At 42.5% G+C, this 15844-nt stretch overlaps 1 protein-coding gene across 2 annotated transcripts; it reads right to left on the reverse strand.

Moving 5' to 3' along the window:
* Positions 1 to 5795: 5795 nt before the first annotated feature.
* Positions 5796 to 14731, reverse strand: LOC106596871 (ras-related protein Rab-19). 2 transcript variants are annotated; one of them, XM_045700282.1, is made up of 4 exons: positions 14252 to 14731; positions 13878 to 14107; positions 8568 to 8751; positions 5796 to 8268 (listed from the first exon to the last, which is right to left on the reverse strand). In XM_045700282.1, exons 2-4 carry the CDS (start codon positions 14079 to 14081, stop codon positions 7985 to 7987), a joined length of 672 nt encoding a protein of 223 aa, XP_045556238.1. In that variant the 5' UTR covers positions 14082 to 14107; positions 14252 to 14731; the 3' UTR covers positions 5796 to 7984. The 2 variants fall into 2 exon arrangements, with proteins under 2 accessions (XP_045556238.1, XP_045556239.1); XM_045700283.1 differs by having other exon boundaries at positions 13878 to 14137.
* Between the last annotated feature and the right edge of the window lie 1113 nt (positions 14732 to 15844).

Raw genomic sequence — 15844 nt, forward strand, 5'->3', positions numbered from 1 at the left:
GCACAGAGCCCTGACCTCAACACCATCAGGCACCTTTGGAATAAATTGGTACGCCGACTTGTGAACCAAGCCTAATTGCCCAACATCAGTGCCCGACCTCACTAATGCTCTTGTGGCTGAATGGAAGCAAGTCCCCGCAGCAATGTTCTAACTTCTAGTGGAAAGCCTTCCCAGAAGAGTGGAGGTTGTTATAGCAGCAAAGGGGGGACAAACTCAATATTAATGCCCTTGATTTTGGAATGAGATGTTTGACGAGCAGGTGTCCACATACTTTTGGTCATGTGGTTTCTCAAAAATGTCCTAATAGAACTTCTCAAAGGAATACAAAGCGACTTTCCTCATCGATGTTTGGTACACTCATCTATTAGATGTGAAGCGTGGCTCTTCTATAGGTTGTGTGTGTAGCTAAAGCGGAAATGGCTTATGTCTTGGAAGCTCCACACCCACGTGGAGCGTCCTGGAGGAAGTGGCTGCTTTGGCATGACTGTGGCTGGGATGAAACCAGAGGTAACACCGGGGCCCCCAGAGGAGGAATGCTTTCTTATATATCCTTGTAAACGTCAGCCTCTTTTTCTATTTCGTCAGCCTCTCTGTAGGGATAGAGCATCTTTGTAGGGACCCAGACTCTGGTTCCTGGGCTTCTGGCAAACAGACTGTGGTAATTGCTTCCATCCGTCTTCAGCAGACATGGTGTCCAGCAATGGGACAATTATTCTAGACGGATCACCCCACTGAAAGCTTTTCCTTCTATCTGTAGTGATCACTTTTTCTTTCTTTCTCCTTCTATCGCTCTCTCTCTCTTTCTTTGTTTCTCTCTCACTTTCTCTCTCTCTTTCTTTCTTTGTTTCTCTCTCACGTTCTCTCTGGTTGTTTCTTTCTCTCTTGCTCTCACTCTCTAATGTTCTCTCTCTCTCTCTAATGTTCTCTCTCTCTCTAGTGTTCTCTCTCTCTCTAATGTTCTCTCTCTCTCTCTATATAATGTTATTTCTCGCTCTCTCTCTAATGTTCTCTCTCTCTATATAATGTTATTTCTCGCTCTCTCTCTAATGTTCTCTCTCTCTCTATAATGTTCTCTCTCTCTCTAATGTTCTCTCTCTCTCTATAATGTTCTCTCTCTCTCTCTAATGTTCTTTCTCTCTCTCTAGTGTTCTCTCTCTCTCCTTTGCCCCCTATCCATCAAATATCCCCCTGTGGTGTATTGGGGTGGCAGGGTAGCCTAGTGATTAGAGTGTTGGGCTAGTAACCAGCAGGGTAGCCTAGTGGTTAGAGTGTTGGGCTAGTAACCAGCAGGGTAGCCTAGTGATTAGAGTGTTGGGCTAGTAACCAGCAGGGTAGCCTAGTGGTTAGAGTGTTGGGCCAGTAACCAGCAGGGTAGCCTAGTGGTTAGAGTGTTGGGCTAGTAACCAGCAGGGTAGCCTAGTGGTTAGAGTGTCGGGCTAGTAACCAGCAGGGTAGCCTAGTGGTTAGAGTGTTGGGCTAGTAACCAGCAGGGTAGCCTTGTGGTTAGAGTGTCGGGCTAGTAACCAGCAGGGTAGCCTAGTGGTTAGAGTGTTGGGCTAGTAACCAGCAGGGTAGCCTTGTGGTTAGAGTGTTGGGCTAGTAACTGAAAGGTTGCAAGTTGGAATCCCTGAGCTGACAAGGTAAAAATCTGTTGTTCTGCGCCTGAACAAGGCAGTTAACCCACTGTTCCCCTGAACAAGGCAGTTAACCCACTGTTCCCCTGAACAAGGCAGTTAACCCAGTGTTCCCCTGAACAAGGCAGTTAACCCACTGTTCCTAGGCTGTCATTGAAAATAAGAATTTGTTCTTAACTGACTTGCCTAGTTAAATAACTCCATTCAAACACCTCTCAGTCTCCTACCCTTTATTGAACTAGGAAAGTCAGTTAAGAACAAATTCTTATTTTCAATGACGGCCTACCGGGGAACAGTGGGTTAACTGCCTTGTTCAGGGGCAGAACAACAGATTTGTACCTTGTCAGCTCGGGGATTTGATCTTGCGCTCTAACCACTTGGCTCTGCTGCCACCCCCATTAACTGTGTCGGTGCTGAAAGTTGTTATTTCCTGACAGACTCAACATGGTAGACATTCCATCCACCTAACAAAACACTCTTCCTCCTGCCTTATTCTCATTGAATGGACAGGACAGTTTAGCTACAGATGTTTCAGAAGAGATTTCCCCACTCCAGAGGGTTGTGTGTTGCCAGAAAAGTGATGTCTGTTTAGTTTGATAGATTGTTTGTTTCGATGTCGTTCAGTTCTCAGTAGGGCAAGTTCTTTTGTTACTTCACTATCCATGCGGGAACCAACTAAGGCGTCAGATAACAGTAATGCCCCTGTTATGTGGAGCTGGGAACAGGAAAGCTGGAATAGCTTTAGGCGTAATACTGCTGGACATTCATTGGGTGTCCCTGGATGTGTTTCTCATTACAGGTCACAGGGGTTCACATACCTGGGTTCTGTCACGACAGATTCTCCTGTTGTTCCTCGAGCCAGCCCGTGACAGGTTCAGTTGTGTTGCTTTTCAACGCATCTGAAAACTATACATTTAAACCATATCTGTTTCAGTCGGTGCCTCATAAAATTCCATTTAAAAAAAGACCCATGGTCATGTTGCTTTTGATTGTTGTTATAATAATAATAATAATAACACTGAAAGCAGTAGTAATGGTCGTTGTAGTTAGTAGTACTTTATTCATCCCACCAAGGGACATTGCAGTATACATTGGTAAGGCTGAAAGCAGCATCACATGATTTCAAATCAAATCAAAGTTTATTGGTCGAATACACAGATTTGCAAATGTTATCGCAGGTGCAGCGAAATGCTTGTGTTTCTAGCTCCAACGGCGCAGTAATAACACCTATTTACTAATTGATCAAAGCCTGCAGGAAGTAGATCATCTTAGCTAGAAGCAACAGTGATTCAAACTAACTCCTACACAGGTAATGTGTGAAAATGTTATCTCATGTGGGTATGCCACAATGTCATACCTGCTGCAGAATCAAAGGATCTCTCCTGGTACTCACTGTCATACCTGCTGCAGAATCAAAGGCTCTCTCCTGGTACTAACTGTCATACCTGCTGCAGAATCAAAGGATCTCTCCTGGTACTAACTGTCATACCTGCTGCAGAATCAAAGGATCTCTCCTGGTACTAACTGTCATACCTGCTGCAGAATCAAAGGCTCTCTCCTGGTACTAACTGTCATACCTGCTGCAGAATCAAAGGATCTCTCCTGGTACTAACTGTCATACCTGCTGCAGAATCAAAGGCTCTCTCCTGGTACTAACTGTCATACCTGCTGCAGAATCAAAGGCTCTCTCCTGGTACTAACTGTCATACCTGCTGCAGAATCAAAGGCTCTCTCCTGGTACTAACTGTCATACCTGCTGCAGAATCAAAGGCTCTCTCCTGGTACTCACTGTCATACCTGCTGCAGAATCAAAGGATCTCTCCTGGTACTAACTGTCATACCTGCTGCAGAATCAAAGGATCTCTCCTGGTACTAACTGTCATACCTGCTGCAGAATCAAAGGATCTCTCCTGGTACTAACTGTCATACCTGCTGCAGAATCAAAGGATCTCTCCTGGTACTAACTGTCATACCTGCTGCAGAATCAAAGGAGCTCTCCTGGTACTAACTGTCATACCTGCTGCAGAATCAAAGGATCTCTCCTGGTACTAACTGTCATACCTGCTGCAGAATCAAAGGATCTCTCCTGGTACTAACTGTCATACCTGGTGCAGAATCAAAGGATCTCTCCTGGTACTAACTGTCATACCTGCTGCAGAATCAAATGAGCTCTCCTGGTACTAACTGTCATACCTGCTGAAGAATCAAAGGAGCTCTCCTGGTACTAACTGTCATACCTGCTGCAGAATCAAAGGCTCTCTCCTGGTACTAACTGTCATACCTGCTGCAGAATCAAAGGCTCTCTCCTGGTACTAACTGTCATACCTGCTGCAGAATCAAAGGCTCTCTCCTGGTACTAACTGTCATACCTGCTGCAGAATCAAAGGATCTCTCCTGGTACTAACTGTCATACCTGCTGCAGAATCAAAGGATCTCTCCTGGTACTAACTGTCATACCTGCTGCAGAATCAAAGGCTCTCTCCTGGTACTAACTGTCATACCTGCTGAAGAATCAAAGGATCTCTCCTGGTACTAACTGTCATACCTGCTGCAGAATCAAAGGATCTCTCCTGGTCCTAACTGTCATACCTGCTGCAGAATCAAAGGCTTTCTCCTGGTAACTGTCATACCTGCTGCAGAATCAAAGGATCTCTCCTGGTACTAACTGTCATACCTGCTGCAGAATCAAAGGCTCTCTCCTGGTACTAACTGTCATACCTGCTGCAGAATCAAAGGATCTCTCCTGGTACTAACTGTCATACCTGCTGCAGAATCAAAGGCTCTCTCCTGGTACTAACTGTCATACCTGCTGCAGAATCAAAGGATCTCTCCTGGTACTAACTGTCATACCTGCTGCAGAATCAAAGGATCTCTCCTGGTACTAACTGTCATACCTGCTGCAGAATCAAAGGCTCTCTCCTGGTACTAACTGTCATACCTGCTGCAGAATCAAAGGATCTCTCCTGGTACTAACTGTCATACCTGCTGCAGAATCAAAGGCTCTCTCCTGGTACTAACTGTCATACCTGCTGCAGAATCAAAGGCTCTCTCCTGGTACTAACTGTCATACCTGCTGCAGAATCAAAGGCTCTCTCCTGGTACTAACTGTCATACCTGCTGCAGAATCAAAGGATCTCTCCTGGTACTAACTGTCATACCTGCTGCAGAATCAAAGGCTCTCTCCTGGTACTAACTGTCATACCTGCTGCAGAATCAAAGGCTCTCTCCAGGTACTAACTGTCATACCTGCTGCAGAATCAAAGGATCTCTCCTGGTACTACTGTCATACCTGCTGCAGAATCAAAGGATCTCTCCTGGTACTAACTGTCATACCTGCTGCAGAATCAAAGGATCTCTCCTGGTACTAACTGTCATACCTGCTGCAGAATCAAAGGCTCTCTCCTGGTACTAACTGTCATACCTGCTGCAGAATCAAAGGCTCTCTCCTGGTACTGTCATACCTGCTGCAGAATCAAAGGATCTCTCCTGGTACTAACTGTCATACCTGCTGCAGAATCAAAGGCTCTCTCCTGGTACTAACTGTCATACCTGCTGCAGAATCAAAGGCTTTCTCCTGGTACTGTCATACCTGCTGCAGAATCAAAGGCTCTCTCCAGGTATTCACTGCCAAGCTATGTGCATTCTCCAAACTCACATTTCGTCCAGATGTTGCCGAGTTCTTTGTCGAGAGTAGAAGTATTATGTCAAAAGCAGGATGGTTTGGCAGGCCATACACATTTCAACAGAATTTCCGTATTTGGATAAATGAGTCTATACTTTTTTTAGCAACAAGAGGCCCTGTGATGTTAGGTCATAGCAGGTCTAGGAGTTACAGTATCCAGGCAGAAATACTGTGGCTGTTGTCAATGATGCTTCACTTGACTCATAATGATGGAGCTGCTTCGTTCTCTCTTCTTCTGATGCTCCGAAGTGGATAAGTGAATGTAGACCTACTACTCCCTCTAGTGGTATCCAGAGAGTTACACCGGTTTTCAGTGTCTTACCAAAGTGTACGCATGTCCTTATTCTCCTTACTGACACACAGGTATCGTACTTTTCCAAAGGCCCGACTTGAAAAGCCCGTAGTGCAGCACTTAGTTCAAACTGAACCTCAACCTTTTTCCTCAACGAATTACTGCAAATCATCTTTTACAATCTATGTATTCTTTTGTTGTTGATTTTATTTGATCTTTGAGAAACAATACAAAAGATACAAAATACATCACACCTTCCCAGACCCACTAGCTTCCCTTATCACTTTCTGCCACATGGCCTCAAATGAAAATCTAATTGAATGTCTATAACAATAGTATAACGTATGACCACTGACCAATGACGGTCACATATTAGGCATCATTGTACATAAATCATCACAAATGAAAATGTCTCTGGAGACGTCAGTAGTACGTCACTGATGTGCACGTTTGTTCTAATCCAATACCATAGCTTGCTCTGTGTGAGGAAGCTGCTGGGAGTCACACTACAGGCAATGTGCAGGTCCTGTTCAGGTCCTGTTCAGGCACCGTTCAGGCACTGTAGGCTTTCAGCAACAACATGGATAGCAGCAGGTGGAGCAGTAATGTAGTGTTTCATCCACTGCTCCAGTCCACTCCCCCCCGGGACACTCACAAGGTCACAGTGTCATAGATCCCCTGGCATAGCACGCACCCCCACAATAATAGTTTTTTTTCAAATCTTCTAAATACTTTCAATATTATTCATTTCCATGTCGGCTCTATGCCTGGAAATGCCCTGTCCTGAGCAAAGGATCCCAATTTCAAACTCCCCAAAATTAACTCCCCAATAATGGATATTAACTGAAACATGATCTTATGTAGTTTTATGCAATAGCCCTCTGTGACTTAAATGTAACATATTTGAACCAAAATTCATATTCTATCGTAATCTAACGAGGAGATGGACAAGGGGTCCTTATGGCATAGCTGACCCTCCTCATTCCTGATTCATTTCAGATTTTAGAATAATCTGACGTAGTTCACCAAATCTCAGTTGTGAGAGAAATATTCTTTAAATGAGGATTTAGAGTCATAAAGCAACTGAGTAAAACATAATTGCTACTGTGTATACCACTTGAATTAAGCATCAATTTCTGTCCACTCTGTTAAGCATCAATTTCTGTCCACTCTGTTAAGCATCAATTTCTGTCCACTCTGTTAAGCATCATTTTCTGTCCACTCTGTTAAGCATCAATTTCTGTCCACTCTGTTAAGCATCATTTTTTGTCCACTCTGTTAAGCATCAACTCTGTCAGGTTTTTGTCTAACGCCAACTCCGAGTGCTGAAATTAATCATTTTCCATATTTTACTTTTTTTTTATTGAACTCGTATTTTTAGAGGCAGTATCAGTATCTGTTGCCAACTACCCCTTAAGATTTTGTTGTTGTTGTCAATATTCAGACAAAATATTTGAATTGTTCTGCAACAGATGCTTAAAGAATTGTAATATTTGCTATGTTAGACGTAGGGGTGATGTTTGTTTTATAAATGTTGTTTTATGTCCTACATCTAGAAAACTAATCAAAAAGAAGTTTGGAGATTTGTATTACATATTTGAATAATCTAATGTTAGAGTGAAACAATCGTGGGAAAAAGTTGAGTTCTTTAAAGAATCCCCGAGAACTAAAACAGCAACGTGTTCTCTCAGCAGAATATGGAAAAGAGCCTGAGATCAGCTATAAAACGCTACAGAGCATTTTTTTATTAAATTGCTCGTACCTTGTGGGGGGGGGGTCGGGGGTTTGAGAAACTGCGTTACACCACTGCATAGGTCATAGGTCAATAGTACCTAAAGGCACCCACAAAAAAGGTGTGTGTGTACTGGGTAACAGTCTCAGCTTCCCCTATTCCAGGGTTCCCCAGCTGGCGGCACGCCGGTGGGTTTATTTGGCCCCCCAAGTTAAAAAAAAGAAGAAGATATATTATATATATATATTTCTTTGTGTAATTTTCATTGTTGGACATTAAAGATTGTAGAAACACCAGGAAATCAGCTCCAAGTGATTTTAATTGAAGAAATCTGTTCCCAAGTATTCCCACGCATAATAGAGAGATACGTGATCGTATACAAATGTGAGCAAGGTTTGAAAAGATTATGTTTTAGTCAAACTATATCTGTTTGGGCTTCTGGCGGTCAATTTGTGGTTTACATATGAATTGTAATTGTGTTCCGGCCCTCCGACCATCCGTTCCAGAAAAAAATCGTCCCACGGCTGAATCTAGTTGATGATCCCTGCCTTATTCTGTCCTCCTCCAGGCAACACAGTGGCACACACATGTCCCCCCAGGTATCCATTCTTAAACTCCCTCTGTTGTCCTTCCTCCTCTCTATGTCAGCAACACGTCTTCTTGTCTGTGATCACCGCTGGCCCGTTGATTGGTCGTGAGTTGGCTCGGAGCAGGACGCGGGGCGAGTCATTGTTGCTAGGGGCCTGTTGCCGGACGGCCATGCCGTTGCGTGCCAGCAGCTCGCGGGCCATCATCATGAAGGCATCGTCCACATTCTGGGCCTCCTTAGCTGAGGTCTCTAACGCTGCCAGGATGCCTCTCTCCTCAGCCATACAGCATGCCTCCTGGAACAACACCTGACGCTCAGACTCCAGGTCAGACTTGTTACCTGGGAGGGAGAGGAAGGACATTGTTGGAAATGTGACTTGTTGCCTGGGAGGGAGAGAAATAGGTGTTTAAAGTTTTGTTTTTAGAACTGATTTGTCAAAAACCTTTATTTGAACAGGAAGGGGTCAGGGGTTAAAGTATTTTAAAGGTTTGAAGCTCTTTTCTGAGAGAGGCCCGGAAACCTTTTTATTTCAAATCTTTACATCACAATTATAGAAATACAAATGATAGAACAAACAGTTCAATTAAAAACAATGGCCCATCCACATAGCGTTAGCAAATATTTTTGCTCCCACTCACCAATGAGACAGAGCACTACATTGGCCGCGCCGTACAGCTCCACCTCCCTGATCCAATTGGACACGGAGTCAAAGGTTCCGTGGCGTGTGATGTCATAGGCGATCATGGCGCCGTGGGCGCTGCGGTAGTAACTCTGGGTGATGGTCCGGAAACGCTCCTGTCCAGCCGTGTCCCATACCTGCATCTGTTTTACACAGACACACACAGAATTAGATAAATATCGCACACACAAACACAATGATCTCACAGTCTAATATACTCCTGGAGGGAACAATACAAAACAATGATCTCACAGTCTAATATACTCCTGGAGGGAACAATACAAAACAATGATCTCACAGTCTAAAATACTCCTGGAGGGAACAATACAAAACAATGATCTCACAGTCTAATATACTCCTGGAGGGAACAATACAAAACAATGATCTCACAGTCTAAAATACTCCTGGAGGGAACAATACAAAACAATGATCTCACAGTCTAAAATACTCCTGGAGGGAACAATACAAAACAATGATCTCACAGTCTAAAATACTCCTGGAGGGAACAATACAAAACAATGATCTCACAGTCTAATATACTCCTGGAGGGAACAATACAAAACAATGATCTCACAGTCTAAAATACTCCTGGAGGGAACAATACAAAACAATGATCTCACAGTCTAATATACTCCTGGAGGGAACAATACAAAACAATGATCTCACAGTCTAAAATACTCCTGGAGGGAACAATACAAAACAATGATCTCACAGTCTAATATACTCCTGGAGGGAACAATACAAAACAATGATCTCACAGTCTAATATACTCCTGGAGGGAACAATACAAAACAATGATCTCACAGTCTAAAATACTCCTGGAGGGAACAATACAAAACAATGATCTCACAGTCTAAAATACTCCTGGAGGGAACAATACTCTGTGTGAAGGCAGCACTACTGAAATGGCACCTTAACAAAATTATGATGTACTGTAAATGTTAAAAAAAGGCTGCAATATGCCACTGTACGTCTGAGGCATCTCCTTCAGCCTCTGCCTGACCTGCTCCTCTCTTCATGTTAGCATAGCAACAACTGCCATAGCAACCTGACACACCTGGCACCAGAGTTCCTAATCTCCCATGCTCACCTGGTCTTAACCTGCATTGGTTTCTTTATCACTCTCCTCACAGACTTTATCTTTGTCTTCCTCTAAAACCCCTGTTAACTCCGTTCATCTCTCTTTCTCCTAATCAGCCACACAACATGTACACAAGCACAGGAGAACTTGTTGGATAAAACATATTTTATATGCTTCCAAAAGCTACTGTAGGGATTATCTATGTCTTGATTCATATGTGCTGTAGTTGTAATGTACTAAACATGTCTCTGGCTTTGGGAGGGATAGCTTATATACAGGATGTGTGCAGTGATGCACAGGGGATTTCCACTGGTTCCTGTGTTTAACAATGACACACCTCTATAGGGCGGGAAGCAAAACACCCTGCAACTCCATTTCTGCCTGGAGCAAGAGCACTGCCTGGAGCAAGAGCACTGCCTGGAGCAAGAGCACTGCCTGGAGCAAGAGAACTGCCTGGAGCAAGAGAACTGCCGTTTTCATGCAAAGTGACTAAAGAAACTAATTAGAACTCTTTACAGCGGAATAATATCCATGTTCCTGTCAGTAAATAGAACTCTTTACAGCAGAATAATATCCATGTTCCTGTGAGTAAATAGAACTCTTTACAGCAGAATAATATCCATGTTCCTGTCAGTAAATAGAACTCTTTACAGCAGAATAATATCCATGTTCCTGTGAGTAAATAGAACTCTTTACAGCAGAATAATATCCATGTTCCTGTCAGTAAATAGAACTCTTTACAGCGGAATAATATCCATGTTCCTGTCAGTAAATAGAACTCTTTACAGCAGAATAATATCCATGTTCCTGTCAGTAAATAGAACTCTTTACAGCAGAATAATATCCATGTTCCTGTCAGTAAATAGAACTCTTTACTTCAGAATAATATCCATGTTCCTGTGAGTAAATAGAACTCTTTACAGCGAAATAATATCCATGTTCCTGTCAGTAAATAGAACTCTTTACAGCGGAATAATATCCATGTTCCTGTCAGTAAATAGAACTCTTTACAGCAGAATAATATCCATGTTCCTGTGAGTAAATAGAACTCTTTACAGCAGAATAATATCCATGTTCCTGTCAGTAAATAGAACTCTTTACAGCGGAATAATATCCATGTTCCTGTCAGTAAATAGAACTCTTTACAGCGGAATAATATCCATGTTCCTGTCAGTAAATAGAACTCTTTACAGCGGAATAATATCCATGTTCCTGTCAGTAAATAGAACTCTTTACAGCGGAATAATATCCATGTTCCTGTCAGTAAATAGAACTCTTTACAGCAGAATAATATCCATGTTCCTGTGAGTAAATAGAACTCTTTACAGCGGAATAATATCCATGTTCCTGTCAGTAAATAGAACTCTTTACAGCAGAATAATATCCATGTTCCTGTCAGTAAATAGAACTCTTTACAGCGGAATAATATCCATGTTCCTGTCAGTAAATAGAACTCTTTACAGCGGAATAATATCCATGTTCCTGTGAGTAAATAGAACTCTTTACAGCAGAATAATATCCATGTTCCTGTCAGTAAATAGAACTCTTTACAGCAGAATAATATCCATGTTCCTGTCAGTAAATAGAACTCTTTACAGCAGAATAATATCCATGTTCCTGTGAGTAAATAGAACTCTTTACAGCAGAATAATATCCATGTTCCTGTCAGTAAATAGAACTCTTTACTTCAGAATAATATCCATGTTCCTGTGAGTAAATAGAACTCTTTACAGCGAAATAATATCCATGTTCCTGTCAGTAAATAGAACTCTTTACAGCGGAATAATATCCATGTTCCTGTCAGTAAATAGAACTCTTTACAGCAGAATAATATCCATGTTCCTGTGAGTAAATAGAACTCTTTACAGCAGAATAATATCCATGTTCCTGTCAGTAAATAGAACTCTTTACAGCGGAATAATATCCATGTTCCTGTCAGTAAATAGAACTCTTTACAGCGGAATAATATCCATGTTCCTGTCAGTAAATAGAACTCTTTACAGCGGAATAATATCCATGTTCCTGTCAGTAAATAGAACTCTTTACAGCGGAATAATATCCATGTTCCTGTCAGTAAATAGAACTCTTTACAGCAGAATAATATCCATGTTCCTGTGAGTAAATAGAACTCTTTACAGCGGAATAATATCCATGTTCCTGTCAGTAAATAGAACTCTTTACAGCAGAATAATATCCATGTTCCTGTCAGTAAATAGAACTCTTTACAGCGGAATAATATCCATGTTCCTGTCAGTAAATAGAACTCTTTACAGCGGAATAATATCCATGTTCCTGTCAGTAAATAGAACTCTTTACAGCAGAATAATATCCATGTTCCTGTCAGTAAATAGAACTCTTTACAGCGGAATAATATCCATGTTCCTGTCAGTAAATAGAACTCTTTACAGCAGAATAATATCCATGTTCCTGTCAGTAAATAGAACTCTTTACAGCAGAATAATATCCATGTTCCTGTCAGTAAATAGAACTCTTTACAGCAGAATAATATCCATGTTCCTGTGAGTAAATAGAACTCTTTACAGCGGAATAATATCCATGTTCCTGTCAGTAAATAGAACTCTTTACAGCAGAATAATATCCATGTTCCTGTCAGTAAATAGAACTCTTTACAGCAGAATAATATCCATGTTCCTGTCAGTAAATAGTACAAGCAGTCTCAATAAATGCTGTTTGCATTGATCTGTCTCGTTGTGTGGTTACAGTCGTCACGTGGAGTTGTGTGTGGTACAGGGATAGCAACAATGGTCTAGTGTTGTCATCATGCATGATTTGCATACGTTCTGATGTGCGGTCAGTTGAGGCAACAAGGCCCTATTCACACAGAGTGGCCATAAACCAAATGGCACCCTATTCCCTATATAGTGCACTACTTTCGACCAGAGACATGGGCCCTGGTCAAAAGTAGTGCACTAGATTAGGAATAGGGTGCGCTCTGGGACAGAGCCCCAGACTGAGATACATTCTGAAGCCATCCACTTGCCTGCTCTTCCTTCCTTCCTGTGTCAAAGGTCAGTTGGTTGAGGATACGGTCAGTAACACAGAATGAAATAGAAGCCATTCTAGAATGAAGGAGGTATATGACACACAGTAGGCCCCTCTAGTAATAATGTACAGATACCACTCTTAAACAAAAAGGTGCTATCTACAACCCAAAATGGCTATTTGGCTGTCCCCATAGAACCCTTTTTGGTTCTTTCCACAGAGGCTTCTACATGGAACCAAAAAAGGTTCTCCTACGGGGACAGTGGAATAATCCTTTTGTAACCCTTTTTTCTAAGAGTGTTTCTCTATGGTTGGTAAGAGGAAGAGAGCGCACCATAAATACCTTCCTATCACCTTGCCTGGCAGGTTTGGGGAACAATACAGTTAGCAGGTGTAGGTAGAGGAGGGAGGGAGGTGCCCTCCAGCTACAAAATCATTTAAACCTAAAGTATCTCGAAAGTATTTAAACCTTCACTCTTAGAAAAAACGGTTCCAAAAGAGTTCTTCTGCTGACCCATAGGAGAACCCTTTTTGATTCCAGTTAGAACCGTTTTGGGCTTCAGGTAGAACCATCTGTAGAAATGGTTCTACATGGAACACAAAAGCATTCTACCTGCAACCAAAAAGCCTTTAAGGTTCTAGATAGTAAAAACAATGATAAGAGTGTAGCTAGCCCCTCATAGAGTTTCCTATTCAAGCATACAGTAGTTTGACCTCAATAGGTACTGACGTTTTTGGTCAGGGAAGAGAAAGAGGAATGACTGATGTGTTGTAGGAGAACCAGAAAGGCGAGTCCCTCATGAAATGCTGGTCCAACTTGTATTAAGTGTCAACTTAATTAAGGCCTGCAAAGCCTTCTTGGCAGTATCACAAGACAACAGCTGTATTTTACACCAACCACTCTAATGGCCTGGAAACTGAAGTATTCAGACAGCAACTAATCTGATCAGGAGGCAACACTTTGACATTTCAGTTATAAGTTATGTGTATAGTCAACAACAGAAGATGTGTTGTAGATGTTCAAACTATCAACAAACTACCAACTGCAGCTCTGTTGCTATGCAACAGCTTGCTGGAGTGACAGTGACTGTAGGGTTAGGTTTAGGGTTAGGCTGACTTTCATTGAACCCTTTTTAGTTCTATAAAGCACCATTTCTTCTAAAGGTTTGAGGCTGACTTCCTTACCTTAATTTTCTTGCCCTCGATGTCCACTGTCCGCACGGTGAAGTCCACGCCTATGGTGTTCTGTTGCCTCTCTGAGAACTGTCCTGACTTGAAGCTCTGGACCACGCAGGTCTTGCCCACGTTGGAATCTCCAATCAGGATGATCTTGAACAGGAAATCAAAGGATTCGTCCTGCTGCTCCACTCCTCCAGTTGGCTGCTGCATCGTGAAGAGGAGCGGGCTGTCTGGGCCTGGGAGCCACACCAACACACGTCACAATGCTAGGACTATGTTACAACAGTGTTATAAGCAAGTGCCTGATGTCTGCCTTACAATGCTATGGTTGTGGCTAGGTTATAATCACTGATGACATAGGGTCTCTTGTTGACTTGTACCTGTTAAGAATTGAGCACAGGTCTTTCAGTCAAGCCCAGAATGTTCCCTCCAATCAGGCCTCTCTCCCTCTCCCTCCCTTACATCCACCAGGTGAGGATAACAGCGGCTCAAATCATTCCCTTTCTGCTCCCGACCAGCCTCCTTCTCAGGTGTTGCCCCAGTTCATTTCCAACGGCAACAGAGTGCACTGAACAGCCAATAGTAAGCACTACTCTTCCACACAGAATAAGAAACAGATTGAGTCTCCTTTACACTGTCAAAAGAGCTGCCATCTTTCTCCTCCAGATTGTCTTTGTTAGTGGATGACTTTCTCTTTCTCCATCCACCTGTTGCCTTCCCGCCCTCACTATGTTTTTCCGTCTCTCTCTACCCGCCCACCCTTAACTGTCCAACTGCACCGCAAACAATTTAATCCCGCCCTACCTGCTAATCGTCACGTGAGCCCCCACCTGTGGTATTGTGGGAAATGTAGTGTTTCAGTTCTCATTGACATTGCTCTCAAAACCTGGATACAATATGTTAAAAAGACTTTGTTAAAACACTTTCAAAATTAAATAGATAACAAAATAGATACAAAAACAGATAAACCGTTTTGATATATTATAATTATATATCATGTTATCATTATTGTTTTTAACTGAGAAAAACAACTTTCAGTATTTGTGGAAACTCTGCCTCACATTCTATTCAATGTTGGAACTCAGAACTGTAAAGCAGTTGCTTTGAATGAAACATTATATTCAAATGAATATCATCTTCCAGAACACTTAAATCAAAACATTCTCCACCACAACATAACTCCTTGTGGATTGGTGGAGCAATGGCTTGGTTACCATTGCAGAGTCTTGGGGACAGTGACAGAGAGTATGAGATGACGAGTGAGGATCTCCAGGAAAAACTAGGAAAGAGTTTGGGGGAAAAAGAAACTATCAAAATAAAAAGAAAGAAAATTTAAAAGTAGAAGAAAATTAGTTTCAGAAGAAGAGGGAATAGATGGATGAAGAGAAGAAATAAGGGGAACTGGATGAGAAAGAAAGGCTGGAGCTTGCAGTAGACCGGGCAATACAAGCAGCGGGGGAGTGTGATCCATTAAGATCTGTGATACAGAAAGAGACTGAGAGAATCAGGAAGAGAAAGGGAAGAATGTAGTGCAGAGATAAAGCAGTCTGAGAGACGGAGACGGACATCTGAAGCAAGACGGGGAGTTGGAATGGCATCTAATTAAGATGGAGAGAGAGAAGGTTGTTAGAGGCAGAGTTGAGGAGGACAAGAGAAGAGAAGGAGGAGGTAGAGCTGGAGAAGGATAGAGAGAAACAGTGCATGTGGAGATGGAGAGAGCAGAAGAGAAGGAAGAGATAGAGCTGCAGCTGGAGAAGGAGAGAGAGAAACAGTGCATGTGGAGATGGAGAGAGCAGAAGAGAAGGAAGAGATAGAGCTGGAGAAGGGGAGAGAGAAACGGTGCACAGTGGTGATGGAGAGAGCAGAAGAGAAGGAAGAGGTAGAGCTGCAGCTGGAGAAGGAGAGAGAGAAACGGTGCATGTGGAGATGGAGAGAGCAGAAGAGAAGGAAGAGATAGAGCTGCAGCTGGAGAA

Source organism: Salmo salar, chromosome ssa17 (genome assembly GCF_905237065.1).
Source record: "Salmo salar chromosome ssa17, Ssal_v3.1, whole genome shotgun sequence".
In the NCBI taxonomy this organism is placed as follows: domain Eukaryota; kingdom Metazoa; phylum Chordata; class Actinopteri; order Salmoniformes; family Salmonidae; genus Salmo; species Salmo salar.